This window comes from Bos mutus, chromosome X (genome assembly GCF_027580195.1).
Source record: "Bos mutus isolate GX-2022 chromosome X, NWIPB_WYAK_1.1, whole genome shotgun sequence".
NCBI classification, from domain to species: Eukaryota; Metazoa; Chordata; class Mammalia; order Artiodactyla; family Bovidae; genus Bos; species Bos mutus.
Window position 1 is genome coordinate 122,809,324 of NC_091646.1, and position 15,314 is coordinate 122,824,637.

Here is a 15,314-nt window from a genome sequence, read left to right on the forward strand (position 1 = left end):
ATTTGCTCTGAGATGGGAACCACTGGGGGGATTTTTTTTCCTAAAAAAAGATGTAATTGACATATATATATATATGAGTTTCAAGTGTACAACATAATGATTCAATATATGTATATATTGTGAAATTATCAGCACAGTAAGTCTAGTTAACATCCATCACCTTACATGAACAATCTTTTTCTTGTTATGAGAACTTTTAAGGTATCTCTTAGCAATTTGCAAATATGCAATATAGTAGTAGTAATTATAGCCATCATGCTGTGCATTATATCCCCCAAACTTCCTTATTTTATCCTTGGGAGTTTGCGGTCTTGACCCAGTTTACTGTTTTGCCCACCTCTCACCCCCTCCCTCTGGCACACCAATCTGTTCTTTATACCTGTGAATTCAGTTTTTCATTTTTAGATTCTATATATAAGTGAGATTCTACAGTATTTTTCTTTCTCTCTTTGATGTACTTCACTTAGCATAAGGCTCTCAAGGTCTGTCCATTCCTTACTTTTTTATAGCTGAATAATAGTTCATGGTGAGCATGTGTATGTATGTGTTTGTGTGTATGTATGTGTGTGTATACACACACACACCACATTTTCTTTATTCATTCATCTGTTTATGGACACTTAGGTTTTTCCATGTCTTTGCTATTGTAAAGTATGCTGCAATGAACATAGGAGTGTGGGTATCTTTTTGACTTAGTACTTTTATTTCCTTTAGATAAATGCCCAGAAGTGGAGTTGTTGGGTCAGAGAGTAGTTCTGTTTTTAATCTTTTGAGGACCTCCACACTGTTTTCCATAGTGGCTGCACCAATTTATATTCCCGCCAACAGGGCACAAGAGTTCCCTTTTCTCCACATCCTCACTAACATTTTATCTCTTGTCTTTTTGATGATGGCCATTGTAACATGTGTGAGGTAATATCTCATTGTTTTTGCGTTTCCCCAGTGACTAATGATGTTGAGCATCTTTTCATGTACCTGTTAGCTTATCTGTATGCCTTCTTTGGAAAAACGTTTATGAGATCCTCTGCCCATTTTTAAATCAGATTTTTGGTGGGGTTTTTGTTGTTGTTGTTCTTTATATATTTTGAATGTTAACTTCTTATCAGATATATGATTTGTATGGAGAGTTTTGAGAGACATGTTCAGACTTAGAGTTTAGCAGGATCACTTGGACTGCTGTGTTGAAAATAAGACTGTAGAGAGGCAAGGGTGGAAGCGGAAAATGATGGTGACTTGGACCAGGGTGGTCATTGTAGAATTCATGAGGAGTAGGCCATTTTTTGATATGGTTTGAAATAAAAGCCAACAGATTTTGTTGAGTGAACAAAAGGTGTTAGAGTAATGAAACTTAACTCCAAAGTTTTTGGCTTGAATAACAGGAAGAATAACAGCCATCATTAAGATGAAAATGACTGTGAGAACAGATTTGATGGGACGATCGAGAGTTTTGTTTTGAACACACTAAGTTTGAGGTATTAGACACGCAAGTGAGATGCCTAGAAGGCAGTGAATATATAAGTCTGGAGTTTAGGAAAGTGCTCTGGGCTGCAGATAGAAATGGGGGCATCGTCAGAATACATATAGATGGCTTGAAAAATCCTGATGCTGGATAATATCACCAAGGGATCTGGTGCAGTTACGGATGAAAAGTCCAAGCATTGTGCCTAGGGACACTCCAGTTTTAGAAGATCAGAGTGATGAATGGGAACTAGAGAATTAGATTGAAGTAGAAGGAAAATTTAGGAAGTGGTATTCTGCAAGCCAAGGAAGAAGGTGGTCCAAGGAGCAGGGAGTACTCAATGGTCTAATGCTGCTGGAAGGTCAAAGACAAGGGCTGAGAATTAATCAGTGGATTTAGCAATGAAGAAGCCATACTGAATCAGACTGTCCAGTATTAGATACTGATGCCTGAATCCCATCTCCACAGATGGATTTAATTGGTCTGAGGTACAGCCTGGACAGCAAGGTTTTTAAAACTCCCCAGGTCATTCTAGTATGCAGCCAAGGTTGAGACCCTACTGTCTTCATTAGCTTCCTCTATTAAATTGTGAAATGGTCTTGTTATCAGAAACAGATGTGGCTGGACTGATTATACACAGAAGTACTTATCTATAGGCTTATTCTTGGATACTTTGGGATGTGAAAATAATAAGCAGATCTGAAAACTGATTATTAACCACTAAAGGGATTAGCTATTTAGCACCTATCTGAAAGTGGCTTTTAAGCTGAAAATCCCTTTGCTTTTCACTTTTTGCAAATGTTTGATTCTTTGTTTTGTTTATCCTTAAAAGACCTTTTGTTGTGAGTAACAGGGGTAAGTTTCAAGTTAATGAAAAAGTTCAAGGGAAATCTTGATGTAATTGATCTAAAGAAAACCAACCAAACAAACTTGGACTGAAATCAATAATTAAGCATTTAAAAGAGTTAAGTACGTTCTTTTCAGAAGCTGAACACCTCAAAAGTTGGCTCATAACAGTTATAGAAATTTTGTGCTACATTAAAGCTTTGTTTTCATTTTCTCACAACAGACTCTAGAAATTATTTAAATGCTCTAGTAAATTTGAGTTGAGTTGGTAGCTGTTGGCTCTTAAAAATTAAAGCATATCATGGGTAGGCTGTTCATCAAGTGATCTAATTCGTAGGCTAGTAAAGTTGGATTCTATGGCCAAAGAGAGGAAGGATTCAATGTATTAGGACAAGACCAAGATAGAAAATAGAGAAAGTCTGAGTTGAAATAGAGGCCTGATTATTGCAGGCTTCCAGAAGGATGTCAAGTGTCTAGATTAGCCCTTCTTAGCCCAGGTTGGGTTCCAAGAGAATTAAGACCTAAGGCATTCATTGTATTAACTGAATAAACTCATACATCCTTAATGGGGCTATGTACCATCCTTGGGAAAATGGAGAAAATAGTCACTCAGATAATCAAATAATTTTCTCTAGGGTTTCTCTAGCAGAACCCCAGTTGAGAAAGGCTGTTTTAGGTACTAATCTGTCTTCTTGGATGGCATAAGTAGTCTTTTGAGGTATGGGTCCTCAGGAAAGAAAGCATAAAAAAGAGCCTGTTGTAAAAATGCCCAGAAATTAAAAAGAATAATCTCTTTATTAGAATAGTTATTAGTAACATAAGCACAGGAACACCTTGTACAAATCTCAGCAGTGATTTTTTGGACAATTTAATGTGTATCTTTCCAGATTTTGTCTCTGCACATAAACTTATGTGTAAGTAGTGTTTACTACAGAGTGGGATTTTGCTATTCATTTAGCTCAGCAATTTTTTTCCCCTTGAGCTATTATGGATGTTCTTCTATATAATTACATATGGATTTGCTTCTCTCCAAGGGTTTTATGATATTCTATAGTTTGGTTGTTAGAAAATATATTTTACCACTCTTCTGTTAATGGATATTTGGATCATTTCCAGTTTTTCTACTATTGTGAACAATGCCATAATAAACATTTGTTCAAAAATTCTTGAAAATATATATGTATATATGTTTCTATTTCTATAGTATAGATTCCAGAAGTAGAATTGTTAAGTCAGAATTATTACCATCCCTTTTTTATTATATAAATTTCAAATATATTCAAAAGTAGAAGGTAACATAATGAACCCACATTTATTCCTTATCAACCTCAATAATTACCATCACAAGCCAGTTTTGTTTCCCACTCCCACTGACTCCCCCTACCCCAACACTGGGTTAATTATGAAGCAAAGACATGACATTTCAATGATAAATATTTCACCTACAAGATATTGTCCTAAAGATTAAGAACTTTTTGTAAAATATCATCACAGTTATCATACCTAAAAATTAGCAGTAATTCCTTAATATCAGTGTTCAGATTTTCCAAATTGTGTCTTTTTTTTTTTTTTTACATTGAGTTTGTTTGACATGATCAAGGCAAAGTCTACACATTGCATTTTGTTGATAAGACTCTTAATTCTTATCAACTTTTCTCCTCTTATTTTTTCTTTTTCTTCTTGTCAAAGAAGCATTTGTCATGTAAAGTTAACAAATTTCTGGATTTTGCTGATCATATCCTTGTGGTATAATTTAGTAAGTCCCTCCGCCACACGCCCCCCAACCCCGCAACTCCTGTAAGTTGGTAGTTAAATCTGGAGGTTTATTTCAGATTCTGGTTTGAATTTTTAATTTTTATTTTATATTGGAGTATAGTTGATTTATAATATCATGTTAGTTTCAGGTTTACAGCAGAGTGAATCAGTACACATATAGCCATTCTTTTTCAGATTCTTTTCCTGTATAGGTTATTATAGAATGTTGACTAGAGTTCCCTGTGTTGGTTATCTATCCCGTATATAATAGTGTGTGCATATTAATCCAAAGCTCTTATTTATCTCTCCTCCCACCATGTTTCCCCTTTGGTAACCATAAATTTGTTTTCGACATCCGTAAGTCTGTTTCTATTTTGTAAATAAGTTCATTTGAATCATTTTTAAAAATTGAATTCCACATATGAGTAATATCATATGATGCCTGTCTCTTGCTGGCTTACTTCACTTAGTATGATAATCTCCAGGTTCATCCATGTTGCTGCAGAAGGCATCATTTCTTTCTTTTTTATGGCTGAGTAATATTACATAGTACATATATAGCACATCTTCTATATTCATTCCTCTGTTGATGGACATTTAGGTTGCTTCCATGTCTCGGCTATTGTAAATAGTGCTGCAGTGAATATTGGGATACATGTATCTTTTCGAATTGTTTTTCTCTGGATATCTCCCCAGAAGTGGGATTGCTGGATCATGTGGTAGTTCTATTTGTAGTTTTTTAAGGAACCTTCATACTGTTCTCCATGGGGGCTGTACCGATTTACATTCCCACCAACAGGGTAGGAGGGTTCCTTTTTCTTTACACCCTCTCCAACATGTATTGCTTGTAGCTTTTTTTGATTATAGCCGTTCTATCTGCTGTGAGGTGATACCTCATTGTAGTTTTGATTTGTATTTTTCTGATAATGAATGATTTTGAGCATATTTTCATGTGCTTTTTTCACCATCTATCTGTTCTTTGGAGAAATGTCTATTTAGGTTGGTTTGATTTTTTTCAAGACTACTTAATAGTTGATTGTGTACTTCATCTGTTTTTTCTTTTTGTGATGATAGTGGCCCTTGATGATCATTTCCTAGATCCATTATTTGGTTAGAAGTTGTAAAATAGTGATATTTGAATTTTATAATTAATTCCTGAGTTAGTAGCACAAATACTTTATTTATGAAGAGAAATTTTCCCTCATCAATGACTTGATTACAGTTTGTATGGGAAAAGGAAGCTGTATGCTTAATTTCGTCTGGGTCATTTTTCAAAAACAGTGAATTGGTTTGTTAGCATCCTCTAAGAGTGACCAGTGAGGTTTTATAAGATCTTTATGAACTCATAATTTCAGTGATAATTAATGTATTTCAATGCTTTATAGTTATTTTTCTTCTTAATGCTCAAATTGTCCCCTCTTTAGCCAAAAGCTTTCAAGTTGGCTCCTGAGTCTTTGATAAGAGTTTAGTAGCTTCTTTGTTTCTTTGTGGGTTAAGATGTTCCAGGATCGTCTTAGACATATGTTGAATCAGTGATTCTTTCACGGAGTCCTGGTTTCTTTAGTGAGAGATGAAGTTTACGGATCCCAGTCAGGGCTTGAAGGTTCTTGTTGCTACTGAGTCGGTCATTGCTTTGGACCTTTTTGGTAGATAGAACTGGGGAGACCACCTCATGAATTCCTACCGATATTCCAATTCAAATTTAGGACTATAGGATTTTTGCTTCTTTGATTTTGTATTTATTTCTCCTATGCCAAAAATTCTGGTTCTTAATGATACTAAATTAATATTTTTGTATTCTTTTTCAAAACACCAGTACTGTCTCATCACCTGGACTTACCAGGTGGCTCAGTGGTAAAGAATCTGCCTGCCAATGCAGGAGACACAGGTTTGACCCCTGGGTTGGGATGATCCCCTAGAGGAGGAAATGGCAACCCACTCCAGTATTCTTGCCTGGGAAATTCCATAGGCAGAGGAGCCTGGCAAAGAGTCAGACACGACTGAGCACACACATATACTATTATCACTTACATAGTATTCAGATCAGATTACATAGATTACATAGATTCAGATCAGATCAGATCAGTCGCTCAGTCGTGTCCAACTCTTTGCGACCCCATGAATCGCAGCACGCCAGGCCTCCCTGTCCATCACCAACTCCCGGAGTTCACTCAGACTCATGTCCATTGAGTCAGTGATGCCATCCAGCCATCTCATCCTCTGTCGTCCCCTTCTCCTCCTGCCCCCAATCCCTCCCAGCATCAGAGTCTTTTCCAATGAGTCAACTCTTCCCATGAGGTGGCCAAAGTACTGGAGTTTCAGCTTTAGCATCATGCCTTCCAAAGAAATCCCAGGGCTGATCTCCTTCAGAATGGACTGGTTGGATCTCCTTGCAGTCCAAGGGACTCTCAAGAGTCTTCTCCAACACCACAGTTCCAAAGCATCAATTCTTCGGCACTCAGCCTTCTTCACAGTCCAACTCTCACATCCATACATGACCACAGGAAAAACCATAGTGTTGACTAGACGGACCTTTGTTGGCAAAGTAATGTCTCTGCTTTTGAATATGCTATCTAGGTTGGTCATAACTTTCCTTCCAAGGAGTAAGCGTCTTTTAATTTCATGGCTGCAGTCACCATCTGTGGTGATTTTGGAGCCCAGAAAAATAAAGTCTGCCACTGTTACCACTGTTTCCCCATCTATTTCCCATGAAGTGATGGGACCGGATGCCATGATCTTGGTTTCCGAATGTTGAGCTTTAAGCCAACTTTTTCACTCTCCACTTTCACTTTCATCAAGAGGCTTTTGAGTTCCTCTTCACTTTCTTCCATAAGGGTGGTGTCATCTCCGTATCTGAGGTTATTGATATTTCTCCCGGCAATCTTGATTCCAGCTTGTGTTTCTTCCAGTCCATCGTTTCTCATGATGTACTCTGCATATAAGTTAAATAAACAGGGTGACAATATACAGCCTTGACGTACTCCTTTTCCTATTTGGAACCAGTCTGTTGTTCCATGTCCAGTTCTAACTGTTGCTTCCTGACCTGCATACAGATTTCTCAAGAGGCAGGTCAGGTGGTCTGGTATTCCCATCTCTTTCAGAATTTTCCACAGTTTATTGTGATCCACACAGTCAAAGGCTTTGGTATAGTCAATAAAGCAGAAATAGATGTTTTTCTGGAACTCTCTTGCTTTTTCCGTGATCCAGCAGATGTTGGCAATTGGATCTCTGGTTCCTCTGCCTTTTCTAAAACCAGCTTGAACATCAGGAAGTTCACGGTTCACATATTGCTGAAGCCTGGCTTGGAGAATTTTGAGCATTACTTTGCTAGCATGTGACATGAGTGCAATTGTGTGGTAGTTTGAGCATTCTTTGGCATTGCCTTTCTTTGGGATTGGAATGAAAACTGACCTTTTCCAGTCCTGTGGCCACTGCTGAGTTTTCCAAATTTGCTGGCGTATTTCGTGCAGCACTTTCACAGCATCATCATTCAGGATTTGGAATAGCTCAACTGGAATTCCATCACCTCCACTAGCTTTGTTCGTAGCATTGCTTCCTAAGGCCCACTTGACTTCACAGTCCAGGATGTCTGGCTCTAGGTGAGGGATCACACCATCGTGACTATCTGTGTCATGAAGATCTTTTTTGGACAGTTCTTCTGTGTATTCTCACCACCTCTTCTTAATATCATCTGCTTCTGTTAGGAAGCATTTCTGTCCTTTATTGAGCCCATCTTTACATGAAATGTTCCCTTGGTATCTCTCATTTTCTTGAAGAGATCTCTAGCCTTTCCCATTCTATTGTTTTCCTCTTTTTCTTTGCATTGATCAGTGAGGAAAGCTTATCTTACCTCTCCTTGTTATTCTTTGGAACTCTGCATTCAGATGTTTATATCTTTCCTTTTCTCCTTTGCTTTTCGCTTCTCTTCTTTTCACAGCTATTTGTAAGGCCTCCGCAAACAGCCATTTTGCTTTTTTGCATTTCTTTTCCATGGGGATGGTCTTGATTCCTGTCTCCTGTACAATGTCACGAACCTCATTCCATAGTTCATCAGGCACTCTATCTATCAGATCTAGGCCCTTAAATCTATTTCTCACATCCACTGTATAATCATAAGGGATTTGATTTAGGTCATACCTGAATGGTCTAGTGGTTTTCCCTACTTTCTTCAATTTAAGTCTGAATTTGGCAATAAGGAGTTCATGGTCTGAGCCACAGTCAGCTCCTGGTCTTGTTTTTGCTGACTGTATAGAGCTTCTTATCTTTTTCTGCAAAGAATATAATCAATCTGATTTTGGTGTTGACCATCTGGTAATGTCCATGTGTAGAGTCTTCTCTTGTGTTGTTGGAAGAGGGTGTTTGTTAATGACCAGTGCATTTTCTTGGCAAAACTCTATTAGCCTTTGCCCTGCTTCATTCTGTATTCCAAGGCCAAATAGTATGATTACTGGAAACTATATAAGATTTCTTTGCATTTATATTTTTTCCTTAGGTTATATCCTCTTAGGAAAATACAATTGGATTGTTGTGTTTGTAAATCATGTGATAAATTAGTTTCTCTTTTGTGGGTAAGCTGTCAACCAGATGCATAAGTTCATTTGTTTTGCCCCAGCCACAAATTCAGATAGTATGTTCATTAGCAAACTCTCTTTTTCGGCAAAATTTTAAGAATTGTCTCATTTTTAAAAAGAATCATGTAAAAATCTTATGTAGTTTCAAAGCCAAATTCCAAGATGTATTAATGGAACTTTCTATCTGTCTCTGCCCCCTTCATCATGTTTTTTTTTTTTTCCCTCAACCTATCAGTAGCCATTTTTCTTCCCTTTTTATTTTCCATTTTGAAGAAATGAAAGGAGATACATTTATTGTTCACATCCCCTCCTTTTTAAATAAAAAGGTAGCATTCTCTGCACAGTATTCAACACCTTGCTCTCTTGTCTTAACAGGATGTTCTGGAGACTTCTCCATAGCAGTATTACATAGAAGTTGCTTCATTTCTTTTAGAAATGTTTAATATTTTATATTATAATATGAATAGCATTAACCATCATTGACTTACTCAGTCCTCACTACTGATGGACTGTGCTTCCAAACCTTCATAGGAACACTTTTAATATTTCACAGCCACAAACTCAAGATATTTTGTGGCAAAAAAAATGTAACAGCTGTCTAAGGAATCCATTTCTTGTGTATAAAATGAGAATTTTACCATACAATGTACTAATAAAGAAGACTGTGATCTGTGAATATATAAATAATTTCTGATTCTGATGAGTATAACAGGAATTACTGGTGGGGCCATTCCATGTTTGAGGATGGCAAGACATTTCAGGTCAAGAAATGCCCAGATATATTTCTAAATTCATCTTGGCTTTCTGAATTTGGGGACCCTGCCACTTTTCCAAAGGAACCTTGTGTCAGACTATCTCATCCTCATGATTCAGGCTTAGCTTCTGAAATCTTTACTCTCCATCCAGCAACAGGAGGATGCCATATTATTTTTTTTCTGTCTTTCCAAATACATTGATCTGCATACACTTTCATCCACAGTCTAGGTCTAACTTAGAAAAGATCAGGTAAAGGACTGAGTATGATTTAATGAGACTTACTGGTGTGAATCTTAAGCACTTGTTTCATTTGAATATGAAAAATGAAAGATAATTAAAATTTTTTTCCTGTTAAAGTACAGCATCCTTGCACCAGCCTTTCACAGAATGAATGCATATATAGATATAGACATAGATATGTACACTCTGTGTCTTGAGTCAGACGTTTGTCATCTTATCACTGAATCTTTCAGGAGAAACAGCGCAGGTGATCGTGAGAAGGCCCTGCAGGTCATGCTCCAGGTTCTGCAGAGCTGTGACCACCCGGCCCCTGACATGTTCTGCCTCTGTGGGAGGATCTACAAGGACGTCTTCTTAGATTCAGACTGCAAAGATGATGCCAGCAGAGACAGCGCCATTGAATGGTAAACCAGCCGCCTTCGTCAGTAACACATGCATCTTTGCAAAGAATAGAATTACACAAGTTCAGGGTCCAGGTCTTTTCCCTACATATGTGTATCTGCCTGTTTGCTGGCAGTAAGAAAGATGCCATACACATGGTCTGGGAATTTCCAGATTCTTTTTTCCAAAAGGAAACCATTAGAAACAGCATTTTCTGCTGGTGACACTCTTCTCACAAGTTCATGCATTTATAGGGGCAAGGAAGCTCAGCACCCTCCTTCCCAGCTCCTCCTTCCAGAACCTTGTTCCACCACCATCATGGCATTATCCTTTCAGTGAGCTGTTCATTTCTTATTCATTTATTCATTCAACAAATGTTTTCTGAGGGTTTACTGCATGTCAGGAACTCTTCTACATGATAGGGATAAACAGCAGATCTGAAGCCACACCTTAATGGACCTTGCATTGCTGGTAAGGAAAGTCAGACAAACAAATACAGTAAAATAGAATATCAGCTAATGGTGAGGGCTTTGGGGAAAAGTTAATCAGGGACAAGGGAAGGGAGGGTTGGGAGTTGTCAGCAGTTTTATATAGGATGCTCAGTGAAAGTGAATAAAGTGTAGGTGGTGAGGGAATGAGCCTTGCAGATAACTGTGTTCCAAAAGTGGGGTGGGGGACAGCAAGAACAAGAGCTGAGGGGGGTCTCCTCAGCAAAGACCCTGAGGAGGAAGCATGCCGAGTATGTACAAGGATGATGAGGCAGGAGCGAGGAAGAGAGTGGCAGGAAATGCAAAAGAAGACTGTTTTACTCAGAGTGAGATGATGCAGTGCTGGAATGTTCTGAGCAGAGGAGTGACAAAATCTGAGCTGCATTTTAACCAGAAGACTCTCATGGTTATGCAAAGAATACATGTTAGGGGGTGTGTCAGCTATCATTTACTGCATAACAAGCATCTCCAAAACCTAGTGGCTTAACACAAGGGTTTATGATTTCTCATGGTTCTGTGGATTGCCCAGGCAGTTCCTCTGTCGATTCTAGTCCTGAAGTGCTGAACTCATCCCTAAGGTTGTAGTCATCTGGAGAGTCAGCAGGGTTGAAAGGTCCAGGATACTCACATGTAACAGCTGGTGCCAGCTGTTGGTGGGAGCCTCCATTCTCTAGCAGTGGTTTTAGTACTGCAAGACCAACTCCCTTACATGGTGGACAGCATTCTAACAGAGTGAATGTGGAAACCAGAAAGCTTCTCAAGGCTCAGGAACTCTCACAAAAGTTCTGCCACATGTTCTTGATCAAAGCCAACCACATGGTCAGCCCAGATTCAAAGAGGTGGAGACACAGATTCCACCTGTGAGAGGGAAACATGACAAAGGCATGTGCTTAGTGGTTTGGCAGGGGTTGTGGTTATTAAGTAACCTACCACGTGGATGAGGGCTGACACAGAACAGTTAGAACCTTAGAGAAAAGCTGATGGTAGCTTGAACCAGGGTAGTAATGATGAAAACAGTGAGATGTCAGAACCTGGGTGTATTTGAGATAAGAGCGCACAGCCTACATCATCCATTTCCATCGCAAGAGCTTTTGGTACCGCTGTTTGGTCTCATTTCATTCTGACTGCTCCCTTTCCCCCTCCTCTTTGCTTTCCTTCTATACAGATTGGACTCTGTCCTCTCCCCTCTTCTCTCCATCTACGCTGTTCCCTGGTAATCCCAGTCACTCCCACACTTTGGACTATAGTCAGTCTCCAGCCCAGCCCCTATCCTAAGCTTTGGCCCCACATTGCCCCACTCTTTGCTTACCTATTCTTTCAAGCTGGTGCTGGTATTCAAGACTCAACATATCTAAGACTGAGTTATTCCCTCCTCTCCATAAGGGATGGCTTCCATTGTCTTGCTCTCTTACCACCATTGTTTAGCCATCTCCGCATGCACATTTGCTTAATGTTTGGTGACCTTCACTTACTTATCTCCCCATACAGTCATTTCCCAATTCCAGCCCTTCTGTGAGTCTTCGCTTCCTCCCTAACCATCCTTTCCCATCAATACCGCCCTCAGTTGGTGCCATTTTTTTTTTTTAACTTTCTTGCCAGGAATGTTCTTACAGTATCTCAGGTAGGTTCTCTGCTTGGTGTCTGTAAAGTGAATCCTTCATAGATTAATAGCTTACTTTTCCTGAAGCTCAAAGACCCGAAATACCTCTCCACTCCCTACTAAATACAACTTCAAACTCGTAGATCACTGTTCTGGGTGCTCTGCAGACTTTCTCCAGCCTGCCCCTACCCCTGTTTCTCACTACTTGATATATGTCCACATAAACTGGAGTTCCTTAGGAGCTCCCCAAACTCCCATCTCTGCTCCTGCCATTTTCTGTCTGGGGATTCCCTTTCTAAATCGCTGCTGTTACAATTCTGTCCATCTTCATGCCACATCTCAAGCCTCTCTGTCTCCTGTGAGTCCCTCTAGATGGATTTGTGTGGTTTTAGGTTATTTGCCACACTCATGAAAATTAGTATTTTCACTAATTGTGTGTAGATCTTACCTCTTTCATGGTATAGGTTCTTAGAGGGTGGGGATCTTCTTTTAGTCTTAGTTAATCCCCAGTAGCACCCAGTGCACTGCATGGTCAAGAGGAATCATTCGGGGTGTTGAAGGGAAGGGAAACGGAGGAAAATAATTGGCAGGGGCAAAATAAGAAGCTGTGGTCCCACCACCGTGGCCAGGAATTCAACCCCCAGGTCAGGAAATGATGGCCTGTGGCTCCTTCAAGGAAGTCATCAGAGCCCTCTCCATGCAGTTCGGAAGGTAGTGCTGTGGGTATAGGAGCATGTGAAGCTTGATTTTCTGGTCAAGGCATGCTGGCTCTGGTGAGGCCATGGGGATCGTCTCTCTCTCAGAGATGTGGAACGTGAGGCCCAGGGAGGCAGGGGGCCAGTCCAAGGTCATGGGGCTGGACAGACACAAGCCTGGGACTGCAGTCTTGACTCCAAATTAGAGACTTGTATGTCCCCAAGCTGGGCCTGTTTGATTTGTGGATAAGAAACAGAGAAATCACCCCCTCTGCCCTCTTCCCAGATAGCTTTCTATAATAAAAGAAAATGGAAAAAAAAGTCACATATAGTAGGATATGGAATTTAAAATCCCCAAAACATACCAGGAGTAGGAGGGAAAGAAGGTTCAATTTTATTGGAATTTTGTTGACTGGGGTTGGAAGAACTTTCTTGATGTCCTCCGCTCCACTTGAGGGTACTTGTATCATGCCACAAAGTTCACAGAATCAGATTTTAACTGATTTCATGACATGATCAGATTTAACCGATAGGTTCTCCCTTTCACAATGAATGTTTTGTTGGTGTTGAATCCTCCTGTTGTCACATGAGTGATAAAATCACTCCTGGTTTACAAAAAGACATTTTTGTGTCATTACTTCATTGGTCAGATTCTTTTTTCCCTGATGTTGATATTCATACTTGATCATGGAAGAGAAATACATTTTTTTATGTGTAGACAAAGGATAAATAAGAAAATTTTAAATGGCATGGTGAACCTTTCAGTGTAAAAATGGCACTCACAGTTTAGGGTCTTGTTCTTTATCCTAATGTAAACCATCACTGCCCCTTCTCTCACTTTATGCCACTGCTCTTTGGGATCCAACATTTTGGCAGAACTGCTTCTTACATGAAAAAATAATTCCATTTTGTGATACAAACAAACAGACGGCCTACAGAGAAAGGGCCTATACCTGTTGAGATTTCCATGAAATAAAAAATGCTCAGTGTGCAAATGGAGTATAACTTTAAAAATGGTATGTTGACATTGTGGCTCACTTTAAGGGGTAGAATTATAATAGATTTTAAATTTCTTTTGTACACTTTAATGTACTTTCTTATTTTATACAATGACCACAGCTTTTCTCTAAAAGCTATAAATCTGATGAGGAAAGATTTTAAAACTCCCTAGGCAATGGCACTCCACTCCAGTACTCTTGCCTGGAAAGTCCCATGGACGGAGGAGCCTGGTAGGCTGCAGTCCCTGGGGTCGCAAAGAGTCGGACACGACTGAGCGACTTCAGTGTCACTTTTCACTTTCACGCGTTGGAGAAGTTAATAGCAACCCACTCCAGTGTTCTTGCCTGGAGAATCCCAGGGACGGGGGAGCCCGGTGAGCTGCTGTCTATGGGTTCACACAGAGTCGGACACGACTGAAGCGACTTAGCAGCAGCAGCAGCAGCAGCAGTGCTATTGTGTTGCTATTATGACATTTTTAAGAAGCTATCTGATTGGTGCATGTAGCTATCTGTAAAGATGGGCAGGGAGGGGCAAAGAGTTGGAAAACAAATTAGAACAGTAAAACTTTTCATGAGAAGGTTGATATGTGCTATTATTTACACTTTTTTCTTCTATTATAATAAGCTGATATAAAGGGAGTTTTGGTGCTTCTATAATTACAGGTATCGCAAAGGGTTTGCGCTCCAGCCATCTCTTTATTCAGGAATCAACCTTGCGGTATTGCTGATAGTTGCTGGACAACAATTTGAAACTTCCATGGAACTGAGGAAAATAGGTAAAGCTGTTCATGACCACACATGTTGATATGCTTTGACAACACAAGTCCAGCATTCAAAATTCTGCTCAAATAACCAGCATTAGGGGACTTCCCTGGTGGCTCAGTGGTAAAGAATCTGCCTGCCAATGAAGGAGATGTGAGTTTGACCTCTGGGTTGGGAACATCCCCTGGAGAAGGAAATGACAACCCACTCCAATATTCTTGCCTTGGAAATTCCATGGACAGAGGAACCTGGCGGGCTACAGTCCGTGGAGTCGCAAGAGTCAAACAGAACTTAGCGACTAAACAACAACAAAAACAACCAGCATTATATCGCAAAGGGAACAGTTACTCTCTGATAGCACACATGAGGCTGCAGCCCAAATACAATGCCCAGTTTCTCCTCTATCTAAAGGCTTACATGTTATGATAGAAACTAGGAAGATTTGTCTTAACTTTATCTAAAATTCAAATTATTCAGGTGTCCGGCTGAACAGTTTGTTGGGAAGAAAAGGGAGCTTGGAGAAAATGAACAGCTACTGGGATGTAGGTCAGTTCTTCAGTGTCAGCATGTTGGCCAGTGATGTGGGGAAGGCTGTCCAGGCAGCAGAGAGGTTGTTCAGACTGAAACCTCCCGTCTGGTGAGTCACGCCTATGCATTTTTATCACCCATGTCAATATCCAGTCTTGTTCTGAAAAGTTAACCCAGGAGGAAAAGGTGTGAATGCAAAAAACAATAACAACTGCTGTGTTTTTCCTTCTGACTT

At 39.7% G+C, this 15,314-nt stretch overlaps 1 protein-coding gene across 1 annotated transcript in view; it reads left to right on the forward strand.

Moving 5' to 3' along the window:
- MAP3K15 (mitogen-activated protein kinase kinase kinase 15) overlaps window positions 1-15,314 on the forward strand; it is a 145,366-nt gene that overhangs the window by 80,592 nt on the left and 49,460 nt on the right. Inside the window, exons 7-9 of the mRNA XM_005897744.3 lie at window positions 9,861-10,031; window positions 14,453-14,565; window positions 15,029-15,188. Coding sequence (XP_005897806.2) covers window positions 9,861-10,031; window positions 14,453-14,565; window positions 15,029-15,188 — 444 coding nt within the window. The remainder of the gene's footprint in view (window positions 1-9,860; window positions 10,032-14,452; window positions 14,566-15,028; window positions 15,189-15,314) is intronic.